The following is a 13,643-nucleotide window of genomic DNA, read 5'->3' as shown; positions in this document are numbered from 1 at the left end:
GCAAAAATTGGTATCAAAATGCGTGCGGGTGAGCTTTTTGTTTGTTTGTTTTCCAGGGGTCCTGCAATAATTGCAGATTCTTTTGGTTAGCTGAAATGCATTGGGAGAATTCTTCCTAAGAACTTCAGGCAGGGTAGGGAGAGAAAGGGATGACAATAACAAACTAGTTTGCGTCAGTGCAATCAGACAATATCAAGGTAGTTAGGGAAGTCGGCTGATCCACTGAGGTAGACACGTGTAACTGTGTAGCACCGTCGCTGAGGTTTATATTTACTGCGTCCTTGGAAGAGCTCACAGCTTCATTTCAAAACAACAACACTGGTCACTGCTTTTACAAGTAGTTTGCATAAGTAGATGTTTCCCCAAATATCTCAAAACTGAGCACTCCATGACTATGAGAGAGAAAAATCAACTTCCCAAGGAAATGGAGGGATAAGCACATTTGACGCAGCTGCCTTAGTTAGGGTTTCCATTGCTGTGAAGAGACACCATGACCACGGCAACTCTTATGAAAGGGAACATTTAATGAAGTGGCTTACAGTTTCAGACATTAGTCCATCATGGTGAGACATGGTGGTCCAGGCAGACACAGTGCTGGAGAAGGAGCTAAGAGTCCTACATATTGACCCACAAACAACAGGAAGTGCTCGGAGACACTGGGCATGACGTAAGCATATGTAAGACCTCAAAGGCTGCTTCCACCATGACACATTTCCTCCAGGAAGGCCATACCTACTCAAACAAAGCTATGTCTCCTAAGAGTACCATTCCCAGTAAGCTCATGGGAGCAATTACAAATCTAACTATGCCACCCTGTGTGCAAGAGAGGCCTGCAGGAAGATGGTACTGAAGCATATTCATAACTGGCGGCATCTTTGCTGCCTCTGCTTCATCCATATTCCAACCTGGACCCCCAAGCACAGAACTGCCTTCAGTGCTCTGGAACAAAAGCACGCTGTCACAGAACCTACTGAAGAACCATGTTACGAGCTGACAAGCTGGAGCCATCCATGAAAATTTGTTTCTTTATCAACCCATATGTTTCTACTCTAAAGGTACTATGTACCTTTAGTGGTATTTTGATTCTAATAAATATCCTTCTTATTTTCTGGAATATTTTCATTTTAATACCTTTACTGCTTTCTAGGCTATCTATGATATTTTATGTTAATGGATGTTTGACCTGCATTTATGCCGTGCACAACTTGTCAGACTAGTACATGCAGAAGCCAGAAGAAGCCATCAGGTACCCTGAACTGGAGTTATAAATGGTATTTAATCACCATGTGGGTGCTGGGAATTGAATCCAGGTCCTCTGGAAGGACAGTCAGTGCTTTTAACCACTGGGCCATCTCCGGGCCTTGATCTTTGATGTATTAATTTTGTTATCCCTGGCAGTGTTTATTTTGGCACAATAGATAGCATTTCTACCACTTCAACTCTAAAATAAGAATCCTAAAGTCAAACCAAAATAAATAGATCTAGGGTAAAGCAAGTCAATGGAAACAGAATTTTTATCAGTTAAAAATCATATTAACATTCTTTAAATCACAACAGAATTTCCTTTGCAGTTCAGAAGTAACCTAGATATTATGGAAATAGACTGGCGTCTGTATCAGCCTCCTGTCATCGCTGTCCCTTAGACACCAGGATGAAAACTAGACCTTATAGTTTCTCTATGTTTAAATAACATTGAATTTTTTTCTACAATTGATATAACTGTAAAACACAGCAAACTGGATGCATGTAGCAAACATGGGAGGTATGATGTATTTTCAGGATATGGCATCTTGCCATTGACCACAGCATCTTGGAGCACAGTAAAGTCATTGAAATAGTTAACAGATGTTAGCCATACTTGAAGTATAAAAGTTCTATTGCTAAAAATTTTGTAGGGTCAGATGAAAATTTGGCTCTCGGTCCATAACTTAACAAACTTGGCAAATGGAAAGTCCGGATCCGTAGGCAGAAAACACAGCGCCAGGGCCACACACTCTGTATTGTGTCAACGCTCGTAAACTACTAACAATATGTACCCTGTGGTGAGCTGGCTTGATGAAGGATTAACACAGTCCTGGATACTTCGAGAAATCTGAAGTCAATTTTCACATCGACTAAAGTAAAAATTAAATGAATTCTGGAAGCACAAATGAGCAAGCTTTGTCCGCATCCAGTAGGCTGCCCACGTCTCAGCTTGCGATTCAGCCGACTGCTGGTCCTGCCTTCCACCTACGTCGTGGTCCACCCAGTGCTAATCTACGTTGTGGTCCAGCCAGGGCTAATCTTTTCATAGCATCGCTTCTTCCCAGCTCTCTTTTTTAATTAACCTCCACTTCAGAATGGGTTGGCATTAATGATTCTGCGATGAATTGGGACTGAAATGAATCTTTTAACTCTCAAATCCTAAATTCATTCAAGTCGAGCTTTGAAGGTGGCTTGTGCGACTTTGGAGTTTGTGGTTTTATTCACTGCCTTGCAGATAAAGTCGCCAGCTTCCATCACCTTGTAGAGATTCACACCCTGGCAAGGAAAAGAGAAGACACTGAATGGGATGGGGGACCAGAGTGAAAGAGAAAAGAGATGAAGCAAATCCTTTTCCTCACTAGTAGTTGCTTAACTGATTAAAATTATGAAACTCTGGTTTGCTCATTATCAATTCAGGGTCAGCATTTATTTCCATAAACTATGTAGGCGGTGCTTTATTCCTCCACTTTATTAAGACATAATATGGAGGAGACTCCTCTGAAAAACGGTCTAATTCACAAACACCTCTGATGTGTAAGAAGGATATTTGCGGAATTTGAAAACAGCCCATAAAGTATTAGGAAAGAGAAGCTAAAATACTAATGGATTGGAGAAGTTTATAGTGAGAAACTGAACTGGGAAAAATAATGTTTTATTACATATAAAGAAACACATTCAGAAAGTCCGGTTTGATCACATGCTCCATCAGTCCCAGTCCAGCTGGCCTTGGCTGACATGGAGGGCCATCTGAGAAGCCAAGGACAAAGGCACTGGGTTTTGATTCTACTCCATGTACTGGCTGTGTGGGAGCCTAATCTGTTTGGATCCTCAACTTCCTAGACCTGGTTGGAGCGGGGAGGACCTTGGACTTCCCACAGGACAGGGAACCCTGACTGCTCTTTGGACTGGAGAGGGAGGAGGAGGGGGAGTGTGGAGAGGGGGAGGACAATGGGAGGGGGAGGAGGTGAAAATCTGTAGTAATAATAATAATAATAATAATAATACTTTTTATAGAAAAAAGAAACAAACTGGATGCATTTTTATATATTCCAGGAAAGATGAATGCTTTCTTCCTCTTTTCTTTTTTTCTTTCTTTTTTTAATTTACCATATGCAGAATCAGAATTGTGACATGGTATGAAATGGGGAACTGTAAGTCAGAGAAAATAAGCAGTATTTAGAATACAATTTTATATATAATGGCACCTTGTGTGCCTAACACTTTATCTGTGTTAAGGATAAATAAAAACAACTGAGGCTTAGGAAAATCCATGAATGACCGATCAGAGTTGGTGTGAAGGCCAAGTTCAGGGCATAGTCCTCATCTGTGGGCCTTGGAGTAACAACCGTGTTCTGCCCGGTACTTTTGTTGTGCCTGGGGGACACATATATGGGCGTGTCCTCCATATGTTTGCCTTCATGCAGCATCTCACATGCCGTTACATCCTTCTTCAACTAGAAACAGTGAGACAACAATGAAAATTAATCTTTGCTAGAAAACTGCTAGTAGCTATTTTTAATATGTATGGAAACTGAGTTTCTCCTAAAATTGACAAGAATAAAAATTCACAATGCTTCATAACATGGTCATTTTAATTTTTCTCTCTAGAGATGTTTCAGAACACTCTTTTTATTACTCTTTTAAATAATGGCCAAGAAAATGTTTTGTAAAATGATTCTTTAAAATGGCTTTTTATCTTCTTTTACATTATGAATGTGTTTTCAGGGTAGCAGCATTCTTTCTGATTTGAGAAATTTGTTTTTGTCATGGAGCATCTGAGTCTACTTTTTAATTTAAATTCCTAATCCAATGATAGCTAAATAGTTTCATATGTCTTACATTTCTGAATTAGATCCAGCAAGGGTTTGATGGAATATTTCAGTCATTAATGTTACTCTAAACTTTGTAAGAATTCCATTTCTAACAATTATGCATAGAATGTGCTAATATTATCTCAAGGAAAAATTTTTGCTTTGGTATTTCTCTATAATTTCATTTAATTAACTGATGTGATTATAAAAATACTGTATTTAATCTTAAGTCATTTATCAGATGTCTAGAAAGTAATACGATATGTCATGTGATTTCACATAGATTATACCTTATTTTGTATTCATGAGGCTTATGTGTACACGGGCAATCGCAGACTCATAATTATAAATGTCTGTACTATACTTAAGTCTATGAAGAGAGTATGCCCATATTATTAAAAAGACCAAGTAAGTCATGAGGAAAGAGTAGAAAGAACATGCCAGAGAAAAGACAGTGGAGGTACCAGTCCTGTTTTATGTCGTGGCAGGAATAAGAATCCACAAGAGTCACTGCAGGCAAAGAAGACCAACTCCAAAGACTTAGAAACCAGCACAGTGTATATGGAGGATGAAGAGAGCCACGGTGCATATGGGTAGCAATGGGCAAACCTGTCACAGATGTTGTTTGTAATGGAGAGGGTACCAAAAGGCCAGAGTGTGTTATGCAGCAAATCTTCTTTTGGAGGAAATACAAGCTCACTGGTAGTTGCTTAAGCAAAATCACAGTATGTGCACCTTGTAGTGCAGATAAAGTCTTAAGGTAGTGATGAACTCAAATGCAAGTCTGGAACCACAATTAGTGCAGTAGATGAACACTTGGCAAAGAGCTAAGAGTCTATAATTACTTGTTCTTGTAAGTATCTGGGACTGTGGTTCATAGTGACTGTAGTGTTCCTTAGTATTTAAATCCTCCTCAACTCAACCAGGGTGACATTTGGTTTTCTGGAATTTGGCACTGAAATCTAAACTTACAGGATATGTTTAATGCTGTTGTTAATTAGATTTAGTTCATTTCATTTAAGTTCTAAGAAAGGATCCATTTCTCTTCATTTTCAGTCTCTGCCTTTTAAAACAATGATTAGGCCGCTGTGTAAATAAACCAATACTTTTCTACAGAGAAAATAAGCAATAGATTTTGTTGTTTATAGACAACAGCTGTTAGTGTTTGGTGCCAGGTAAAATCTCAATGAATATTTATTGAGCATCTGTATGTTACAGACACTGAGTAAGAATAAGCTATAATGACTACATTTTGACTGTCCAAAAAACTAGAAGAATAAACATTATCATGATACAATTCTAGGGGTCATAAAGCAATAAAAATACAGAATGCCAAGGAAGCACCAAGTTCCTTACATCTTTACCTGATGATAGTCAGAGTGATGCTGGGAATGAACCAGTTGGTGGTACCTCACTATCTAGATAAAGTAAGGCATGATGTAAACGACCAGTCAGAACCACATGGAAGCATGAAGGAGGGACGCAGTGAGGAACAGAATGTAATGGCAGGTGAGTTGGAAGCCGTGGGATATTTGGAATAATTACAGTGAGACTGGAGAGAGAGGAGGAGAGGGGGGAATTTATGTTGTAGCTAACTGATGTTTTTATTGTTTGGATGTACAGTAATCTCAGAATAGTTTTCTTACATTTTCCCCAAAGTAGAATTTCTTCTATGCTGATAGATTTTGTTACTAAGCATAAAGAAATCTCAGTGTTGGTTTCAGCCGGTGTTAGCATATAAGACCTACCATTGCATGTACTTAGAAAGAGGCCGTTCTTGCCACCTAGTGTCTTACATCTCAAGCTTAATTAAACTTTACTTTTCCACTGACCATTTGCAAAGTGTCAGAAGTCTGAGACCAACATAATAATCACAGCCTGCCTGGGGATCTCATCTTCTATGAGGATCCATAAAAAGAAAAAGAATATATGTAAACACATATATATATATATTATATATATTATATACATAACAATAGTTAAAGTAAAAAGGCCATGAATTCGAGAGATAACCATGAGAGGGATTAGAGAGAGGAAAAAGAAAAGAGAAACAGGTAATTATACTTTAATTTCAAAAGATTTTTTCTTTTAAAACACATTGTATGAAATTCTCAAATAATTAATAAATATATTATATGTTTAAAAAAAAAACTACAAAGCATTGTAATCACAAGGACACAAGCTCTCACACAGGAAGTATGCAAAGTCAAAGCGGATAATATTTGGAAATTTATTTCGGAGTTCATAAAACTTTATAGCATGGAATGAGAACATCATTGGTGACTGAACTAGAGCAACAAGCACTGGCTAAGTCGCTGAAACGCTTTCATTGTCTTTTCCTTCTGTGCCTTACAGCAAATAGCAAACGCGTAGTAAAACTCTGACCTCTGCTGTTTTAAGTTTGAGAAAGTATGCCTATTTGAACCTGAAAAGAAAGCATGGATATTTAAAAATATGTTAAAAGAACTTACTGTATTGAGTCCTATGCCATTGAGCATATATATCAAGTCCTCAGTGGCTACATTCCCAGAAGCACCTTCTGCATAAGGACAGCCACCTAGCCCAGATACAGCAGAGTCCACCACGTTAACTCCCATCTGAAAAACAAAGCACAACACCTAAGGCGTGCACGTGTGGAATATGAATCACTCATTTCTATTCAACCTGTCGTGAAGAAATAGCAGACAAATTTTAAGCCTTCTATCTTAACATAGTCACTATTCACCTGATGCTAGAATAGTCCCTGGGCAGCCAGTCCCTTTTCTAAGTTTGCTTGACCAACAAACACTCTGTTAAAGATCTTTGCATCTGTGTGAGTCTTGTACCAAGACCTAAAAGGTAGGGTTTTGACTCTGTTTTCTCTATAACAGCATAGCTGGTGGGGATATAGCTTGAAGTAAGGTTAGTTCATTTACGGTTTTGTATATTCTCTCATTTCTCTGAAGCATTGCATGAATAACACAAAATATTTCCAACACTACAGCTCAAAATCAAAGTCTCAGAAGACAGGAACTTGTATGCAGTAGTTAGGGCTGAGGCTAATATCTGCAATGGGCTTGGTGAGCCCGATTTACCTATCCAATTTACCCAATGTTACTATGCACACAAAACTCTGTTCCTCTGGAAGTAAGAGGTGTTTAAGAGGCAAGGTGTTCATCTCCAACTGCAGCAGTTTACACTCATTGCTATCTATCAGTTTTAAGGCTTTAGGTGCATAACTCACAACTCTCACCAAAACCCACACAGAGTCTCCCATAGCGTCCCCACATCCCAGGGAGGAACCACGGGAAAAGCAGGTTCAGGGAATCTGTGCAAGTGCATGGTCTGGTGCAGAATTCTCTGTCGCCAGAGGAGCCCCACTCTGCCTCTATCCACAGCCTCTGGAAGCAGCACATTTGTGAGGACTGAGTGTTTGGACTTGATGCAGACGACAAAGAGCTTGTTTGCTGAGACTATGGGAGATAAAAGTGCAGTGATGTCAAGCAAAGACCTGGGTATCGGCTGTTGATAATATAAAACGGAAGGTGGATGTGCCATCCTCTGGGAAAGCTGACAAGTCGATAATGGGAGCGCGGGCTGGAGAAATACAATCAGTTCTTCAATAGTCAGCTAATCCACGTAGGGGAATTTAATCCCACATCCAAAGAGACAGAAGTGTCAATGGTACCCACTAGAATTATCTATGGTCCCTTAAAAGTGCTAGTGACAAGTCCTTCCCCGAAAATTAGTTAAACCAGTTCTCTAATATGAATGGGTTTTGCTGTGTCTTTGAGTTGTTCCTGGTGACTTTCTGAAGCCAGGGTCTATATTCACCCCACTCCTTTCAATCTTGTGCATGTGCCTGTTTTAATCATAGGAGTGTCCTGCACTCTACAATACCAAGATGCTAACCATGTGGCAAGGACCAAATGCTGATCCAGGAAAGGCAGAGGAATGTGGGAAGATTTGAGGTTGAAGAGACTCAAGGTTGTGAGGAGTCAAGGGCAGATAAGACGCTATTTACCAGCACAGACTGTTAGGTAGGCAGAAGCATGCATGTGCCTAGGCACATGCAGGCACCTACCGGCCACATACAGGCAGACACAGGAACACACAAAGACCAATGTACTGGCTTCTTGGAGGTAGGCACATAGGCCTACAGACAAGACACACATATGCAAGCTCCTGAAAGTAGAAGTGAAGGTCCCTGACATCAAGGTCTTATTGGTACGAAACACACACAAAAGGTGTCATTCTGCCAGGAATAGCTATATAACAGATTACATCCTGCTTACTTTGGGAGTCAACCTGGTATAAGCCACATTGTGATGACTCATAACCCCCCAGGTGGCTACTATTATGTATCTTATCTAATACCATATAGCCACAGCAAGGCCATGTTGTTCAAACACAAACTGAACCTTACAATCTTCTGTCACAAATACTGTAGTTCTTCAACATTTTAAGATAAGTGGTTTTAGAAAGAAGAACTCAGTAGCTGCAGCACACAACGCCTATCTGCGCTCTATGCACTACCATACAGTTCCCGCGCTTCGGGCAAGGGGCTGGAGGTTGAAACATACAGAAACACACAGAGACAGACAGACAGAGAGAGAGACAGAGACATGGACCTCTAGTCACTGGTAAGAAGCCCTTTATTCAATAACACCATGGAGGCTTATATACCCAACAGTCAAGTGGGCCAACAGGTGAAAACCTTATCCTCTGATCCTCAAGGCCAAGGCAACAAGTGCTCATGAAGCAGAGCTGGTAAACAACTTTGACACAGCTTTAAGTGACTCAAATCAGAAGGAAAGTAAAGATCTCTAACAGGGAAGAGGAGCTGGAGGCCAGGACTCCAAATGGTCCCAACAAGTAGAGGGTAAGATAGAAAAAAAAGGCAAAGCTGCTACTATGATGGGTATGAGGTGGCATCAGCCTACCTCCTGGATGATTCACTCTTAATGTATAACAACCTTGAACCACACTCATTTTCTAGCTAAAAAGGATCTAGACCCTGTAAGGACAGGTGTCCCAGAAGAAAACACATTAGTCTATCAAAAACAAAAGCAGTTTTTAATCTTAATTGCTCTGTAGAAGACAATGAAAAGACAAAATACACTCTTTTTCTCATTTCCTTTTTAAAAAATATGTATAGGCTTGTTGTATATTGCCTTTATTATGTTTTAGGTATGTTCCTTGTCTACATGGGAAGTAGAAAAACACAAGATCTCCTAGGTAAATTAGAAGCATGGGGACCTTGGGAGAGGGTTGAATGGGAGGGGAGAGGCAGGGAGGGGAGCAGAGAAAAATGTAGAGCTCAATAAAAATAAAATAAAATAATAAAAAATATATGTATAGGTTTTTTGTCTGTATCTCTATATGCACACCATGTTCATGTACTGCCCAGAAATGAAGACCAGAAAAGCACAGCCTGAGACTGGAGTTACAGTTGCCACGTGGATGCTGGGAACTGAACTGACACACAACTAAACATAAAATAAATGAATAACTTAATGTATAATTTTAAAAGATAAGACTGTAAGAACCTAGAGTCAACAAAATTCCAGCTAGTGGGAATTTAAATTGAATTTTTATGGTGAACAATTATTATCAATATCCAGGTTCCAGAAATTCTTTACCAAAGATATCCTGTCTTGGAATGTTTAACGTATCATAATATATAAACAATGAGATGATTATAATCAAGTAAATAGATTCAATAATCCATGGAAAATTCATCACATTTCTAGAAGGAAAATTATAAAACAATTAAAATGTCACATAAGAGGTAATTTAAACTGTGTCTATAAAACTGAGTGACAATCTACATAAACACAATTAAGGGAAAGAAATGGGCGCTAAAATAATACACACTATACAGTCACCATCCCACTTTCTTAAGAATTTGTATGACACACACTCCAACATGCTAACAGCATTGGCGATCATGCACAGGGTGGTTATTCATTTCTTTCGGAGTTTCCTGCCGCCAGGCTGGCTTGGAACTCCACTTGCAATGGGACATGACCTTGAACTTCCGATCCTGTTACCTCGACCACCTGAGTACTGAGATGACGAATGTGAGCCACCCCTCCTGGTTTCATGTGATGCTGGAGACCAAACTTGGAAATTCCCATGTGTAAGTCAGGCTCTCTACCGACTGAACTCCATCTGCAGCCTACATGGAATCTCTTTTCATGTTAATCCCGTTTGTCAGTGACTCACAGTGCTCAGTGCATGTAAGTAAATAGAAAACAGAGCAGTTTTTGCACAAGCTGGTTAGTCAGTATAGGCTAATAAAGTGGAAATGATTTTCAGTAAAAAAAAAAAAAATCCTGAATTTTCCAGTTAGCATTACTTTGCACAGACTTCTGTCTCAGGAGTCTAAGACTGCAGGGATAATCCACAGCATGCTCCAGTGTAGAAGGAGCGGAGGGCTGTGTCCCGCCACCCGGCTAGCTTTACCCAAAATAATTACACAGAAACTGTATTCATTGAAATACTGCCTGGCCCCTGGCCCATTATCTGTAGCTTATTATTGGTTGATTCTCATATCTTGCTTTAACCCATATTTAGTAACTTATATAGCACCACGAGGGGTGGCTTACCAGGAGAGATCTTAACCTGCGTCCATCTCAGAGAGAAGCATGGCAACTCACTATGGCGACTGCCTGAATTGTCTGCCCGACTTGGCTTTCTTTGTCCCAAAATTCTGTTCTGTCTACTCTGCCTACCTAATTTTCTGTCTCTTAAAGGGCCAAGGCAGTTTTCTTTATTAATTAACCAATGAAAGTAACATAGACAGATAACTCTCCTCCATCACTCCAGTAAAGGCAGATGTAACTGGGTTAAAAGCAAACTGGAGAAGGCTCTTTTCCTTTTTGCTAGTGATCAGATTAGGTCTGGACACAGCTCTTAGGAAGCTATAACTACAGAGTATATATCCCAAGTTTAAGTATGCAGTTTTAAACAGAGTTCATTTTTTATATTACCTTTGAAGAGAAATCATCAATATTATATTGCATACTGGGTATAATGGCAAACACCTTTAGTCCTAGCCATCAGAAGGCAGGTGGATCTCTGAGTTTTAGGACAGCCTGGTCTACATAGCAAGTTTCAGGGTAGCAGAGCTACATAAAGAGACTCTGTCTCAAAAATCAAGTCAAAACAAAACACCCCCCGTCAAATATTTGAGGCCACTGAGGTGACTTATCTGCCAAAGGCGCTGACCTCCAATCTGATTTTGAACCCTGGTAGCTACATAGTGGATGGATAAAAACAAATCCCAAATTTGTTCTCTGACCCTCACATGTGTGCCACAATGCATGCAGCACTCCCCATAAATAAATATAATTTGAGGCTGGAGAGATGGCTAAGTGGCTAAAGCACTTCTTGTTCTTCCAAAAGACCCATGTTGTGTGTCAGGAACCCACACTGAGCAGCTCGCAACTGCCTGTAACCCCAGCTCCAGGGAGCTGAAGCCTGCTTCTGGTTTCTGCAGACACCTGCATCTCCATAGCATACAGACACACTTGCATGCAAACAAATAAAAATAAAAATTAAGAATTGAAGAGCTGGAGAGATGTCTCAGTGGTTAAGAGCGCTTACTGCTCTTTCAGATTAACTAGACTTTGTTGCTAACATCCAAACCATGTGGTTTACAGATTATAATGCCAAGATGCCCTCTGCCCTCTGTGAGCACCTGAGCAGACATGGTACACAAAAACATACTCTCTCTCTCTCTCTCTCTCTCTCTCTCTCTCTCTCTCTCTCTCTCACACACACACACACACACACACACACACACAAATAAACAAGTAAATCTGTAATAAACTTAAGTCCCTTTAGAAAATATTTTTTAAGAAGCTTAACATGACTTTGAAAACTATTTCATGTTATTCAATAGTCCCTAACTTCCCTCTCAATTATATGTAGTCTTCTAAATAAAAGGCTTTCCAGTGGGAAGTTGGGATGATTAATCTCCATTGCCCACTTGATGGGACATGCTTGGGAAAGATTATAAGTTTACTAAAGTGAGAAAACCCACTGCTGGCAGCAACACTCTTTAGGCTGGGGTCCTGAACTGAAGAAGGAGGAAGAAGTGAATCGAGCTTACATCCCTTTCCTCCCTGACTTTGAACACAACGTGATCAGCTATCTTGGCTTCCTGTGGTCTTGATTTTCTTGCCATGATGTGTGCAAAGATAAACTTTTCCTCTTCAGTTTCTTTTGCCAGGCACTTTTAATACAGCAACAAGACAACTGATAGAGTAATGTCATCCAGATACTAAATTATACTCAACTACAGCATTTTTAAAATGTAGTACATATGCATAATGAAATACACCCTCCAAAAGAATGACATTGTATCATTTGCAACAACACAAATGAAATTGCAGATCTTTTTAAGAAATGAAGCAAACCAAGCATGAGAGAAAAATACCACAAGATCCCCTTATGCATGTGCAGGTAACACAAAAAAGAATTTCCTAGAACAGGATAGTAGGATGGGGAAGGTGGGGATGAGCAGGGCTTTGATCAATGGCACCAGACTTCAATTAAATGAGAGTAAGAAATATTGCACAGGATGTGATTACAGATAATGATGATAAATGTTAGATGTTAAAAAGACAGGACAATAAACTTAAAATGTTTTAAACCATGAATGATGAATGTTGGAGAGATAGATATATTTAATGCGATTTAAACATTGCACAATGTTGGGCCATGTGTGGAGGCACCTGTCTCTACGTTCAGCACTCAGGAGGCAGCTGGTGAATTGTGAAGCTGAGGGCTCTCTAATTGGCATAGATAGAATGACTTGTGTCAAATGTAAAAGGAAAGAAACAGAATCACAATTTGAATACACATCATAAATACCAATTTTATACACCTGTTAAAATAAAAAACAATAAATGAATTACATGCTTTTACTTCTAAAAAAGCTATTGAAGAAATTTCTAGTCAAATTTTGGAAATGGTGAGACTAAACACGTAGATAGAAAGAAACATTTTTTATTCAATTGTTTTTAATAGAGGACTATGTTTAGAGTTCATAACTAAAATCTTTCATGCATATTTGAAAATAATGCACAGTCCTCTTATCTTTATTTCAGAGAGATTATCAGCTTTAGAGGATGTCCTGTATCTCATTAAAGACAAAGCTTGACTTAGGACAAGTTCTTGATGGGTGTGTACAAGGTTGTATGAGTGTGTGTGTGTGTGGATTGTGTTTGTGACGTGCACACCATAAGCTTTCATTACACTACAATAGAAACAGAAGGAGCATTGCCAAACTCTTTTTATGAGGCTACAATTGCCTGATACTCAAACCACAGAAAGACATTACTAAGAAAGAGAATTACAAACCAGTCTCACTCATGAACATACACTGATGCAAAAATACTAAATAAAATACTGGTAAATCAAATCCAAGAACACATCAGAACCATCATTCACCATGATCAAGTCATCTTCATCCCAGAGATGCAGGGATGGTTCAACATATGAAAATCTGTCAATGTAATCCACCATAGAAACAAACTGAAAAATAAAAACAACATGATCATCTCATTAGATGCCAAAAAAGCTTTCAACAAAATACAA

At 39.3% G+C, this 13,643-nt stretch overlaps 1 protein-coding gene across 1 annotated transcript in view; it reads right to left on the bottom strand.

Moving 5' to 3' along the window:
• Positions 1 to 2,409: 2,409 nt before the first annotated feature.
• The window catches only part of Hmgcll1 (3-hydroxymethyl-3-methylglutaryl-CoA lyase like 1), a 122,064-nt gene continuing 110,830 nt past the window's right edge, over positions 2,410 to 13,643 (bottom strand). Inside the window, exons 8-9 of the mRNA XM_038323767.1 lie at positions 6,527 to 6,652; positions 2,410 to 2,520 (exon numbers count right to left, since the gene is read on the bottom strand). Coding sequence (XP_038179695.1) covers positions 2,410 to 2,520; positions 6,527 to 6,652 — 237 coding nt within the window. The remainder of the gene's footprint in view (positions 2,521 to 6,526; positions 6,653 to 13,643) is intronic.

This window comes from Arvicola amphibius, chromosome 3, assembly GCF_903992535.2.
Source record: "Arvicola amphibius chromosome 3, mArvAmp1.2, whole genome shotgun sequence".
Classification (NCBI taxonomy): Eukaryota; Metazoa; Chordata; class Mammalia; order Rodentia; family Cricetidae; genus Arvicola; species Arvicola amphibius.
The sequence above is the reverse complement of the archived record's forward strand: the minus strand, read 5'-3'. Positions and strand labels throughout refer to the sequence as shown.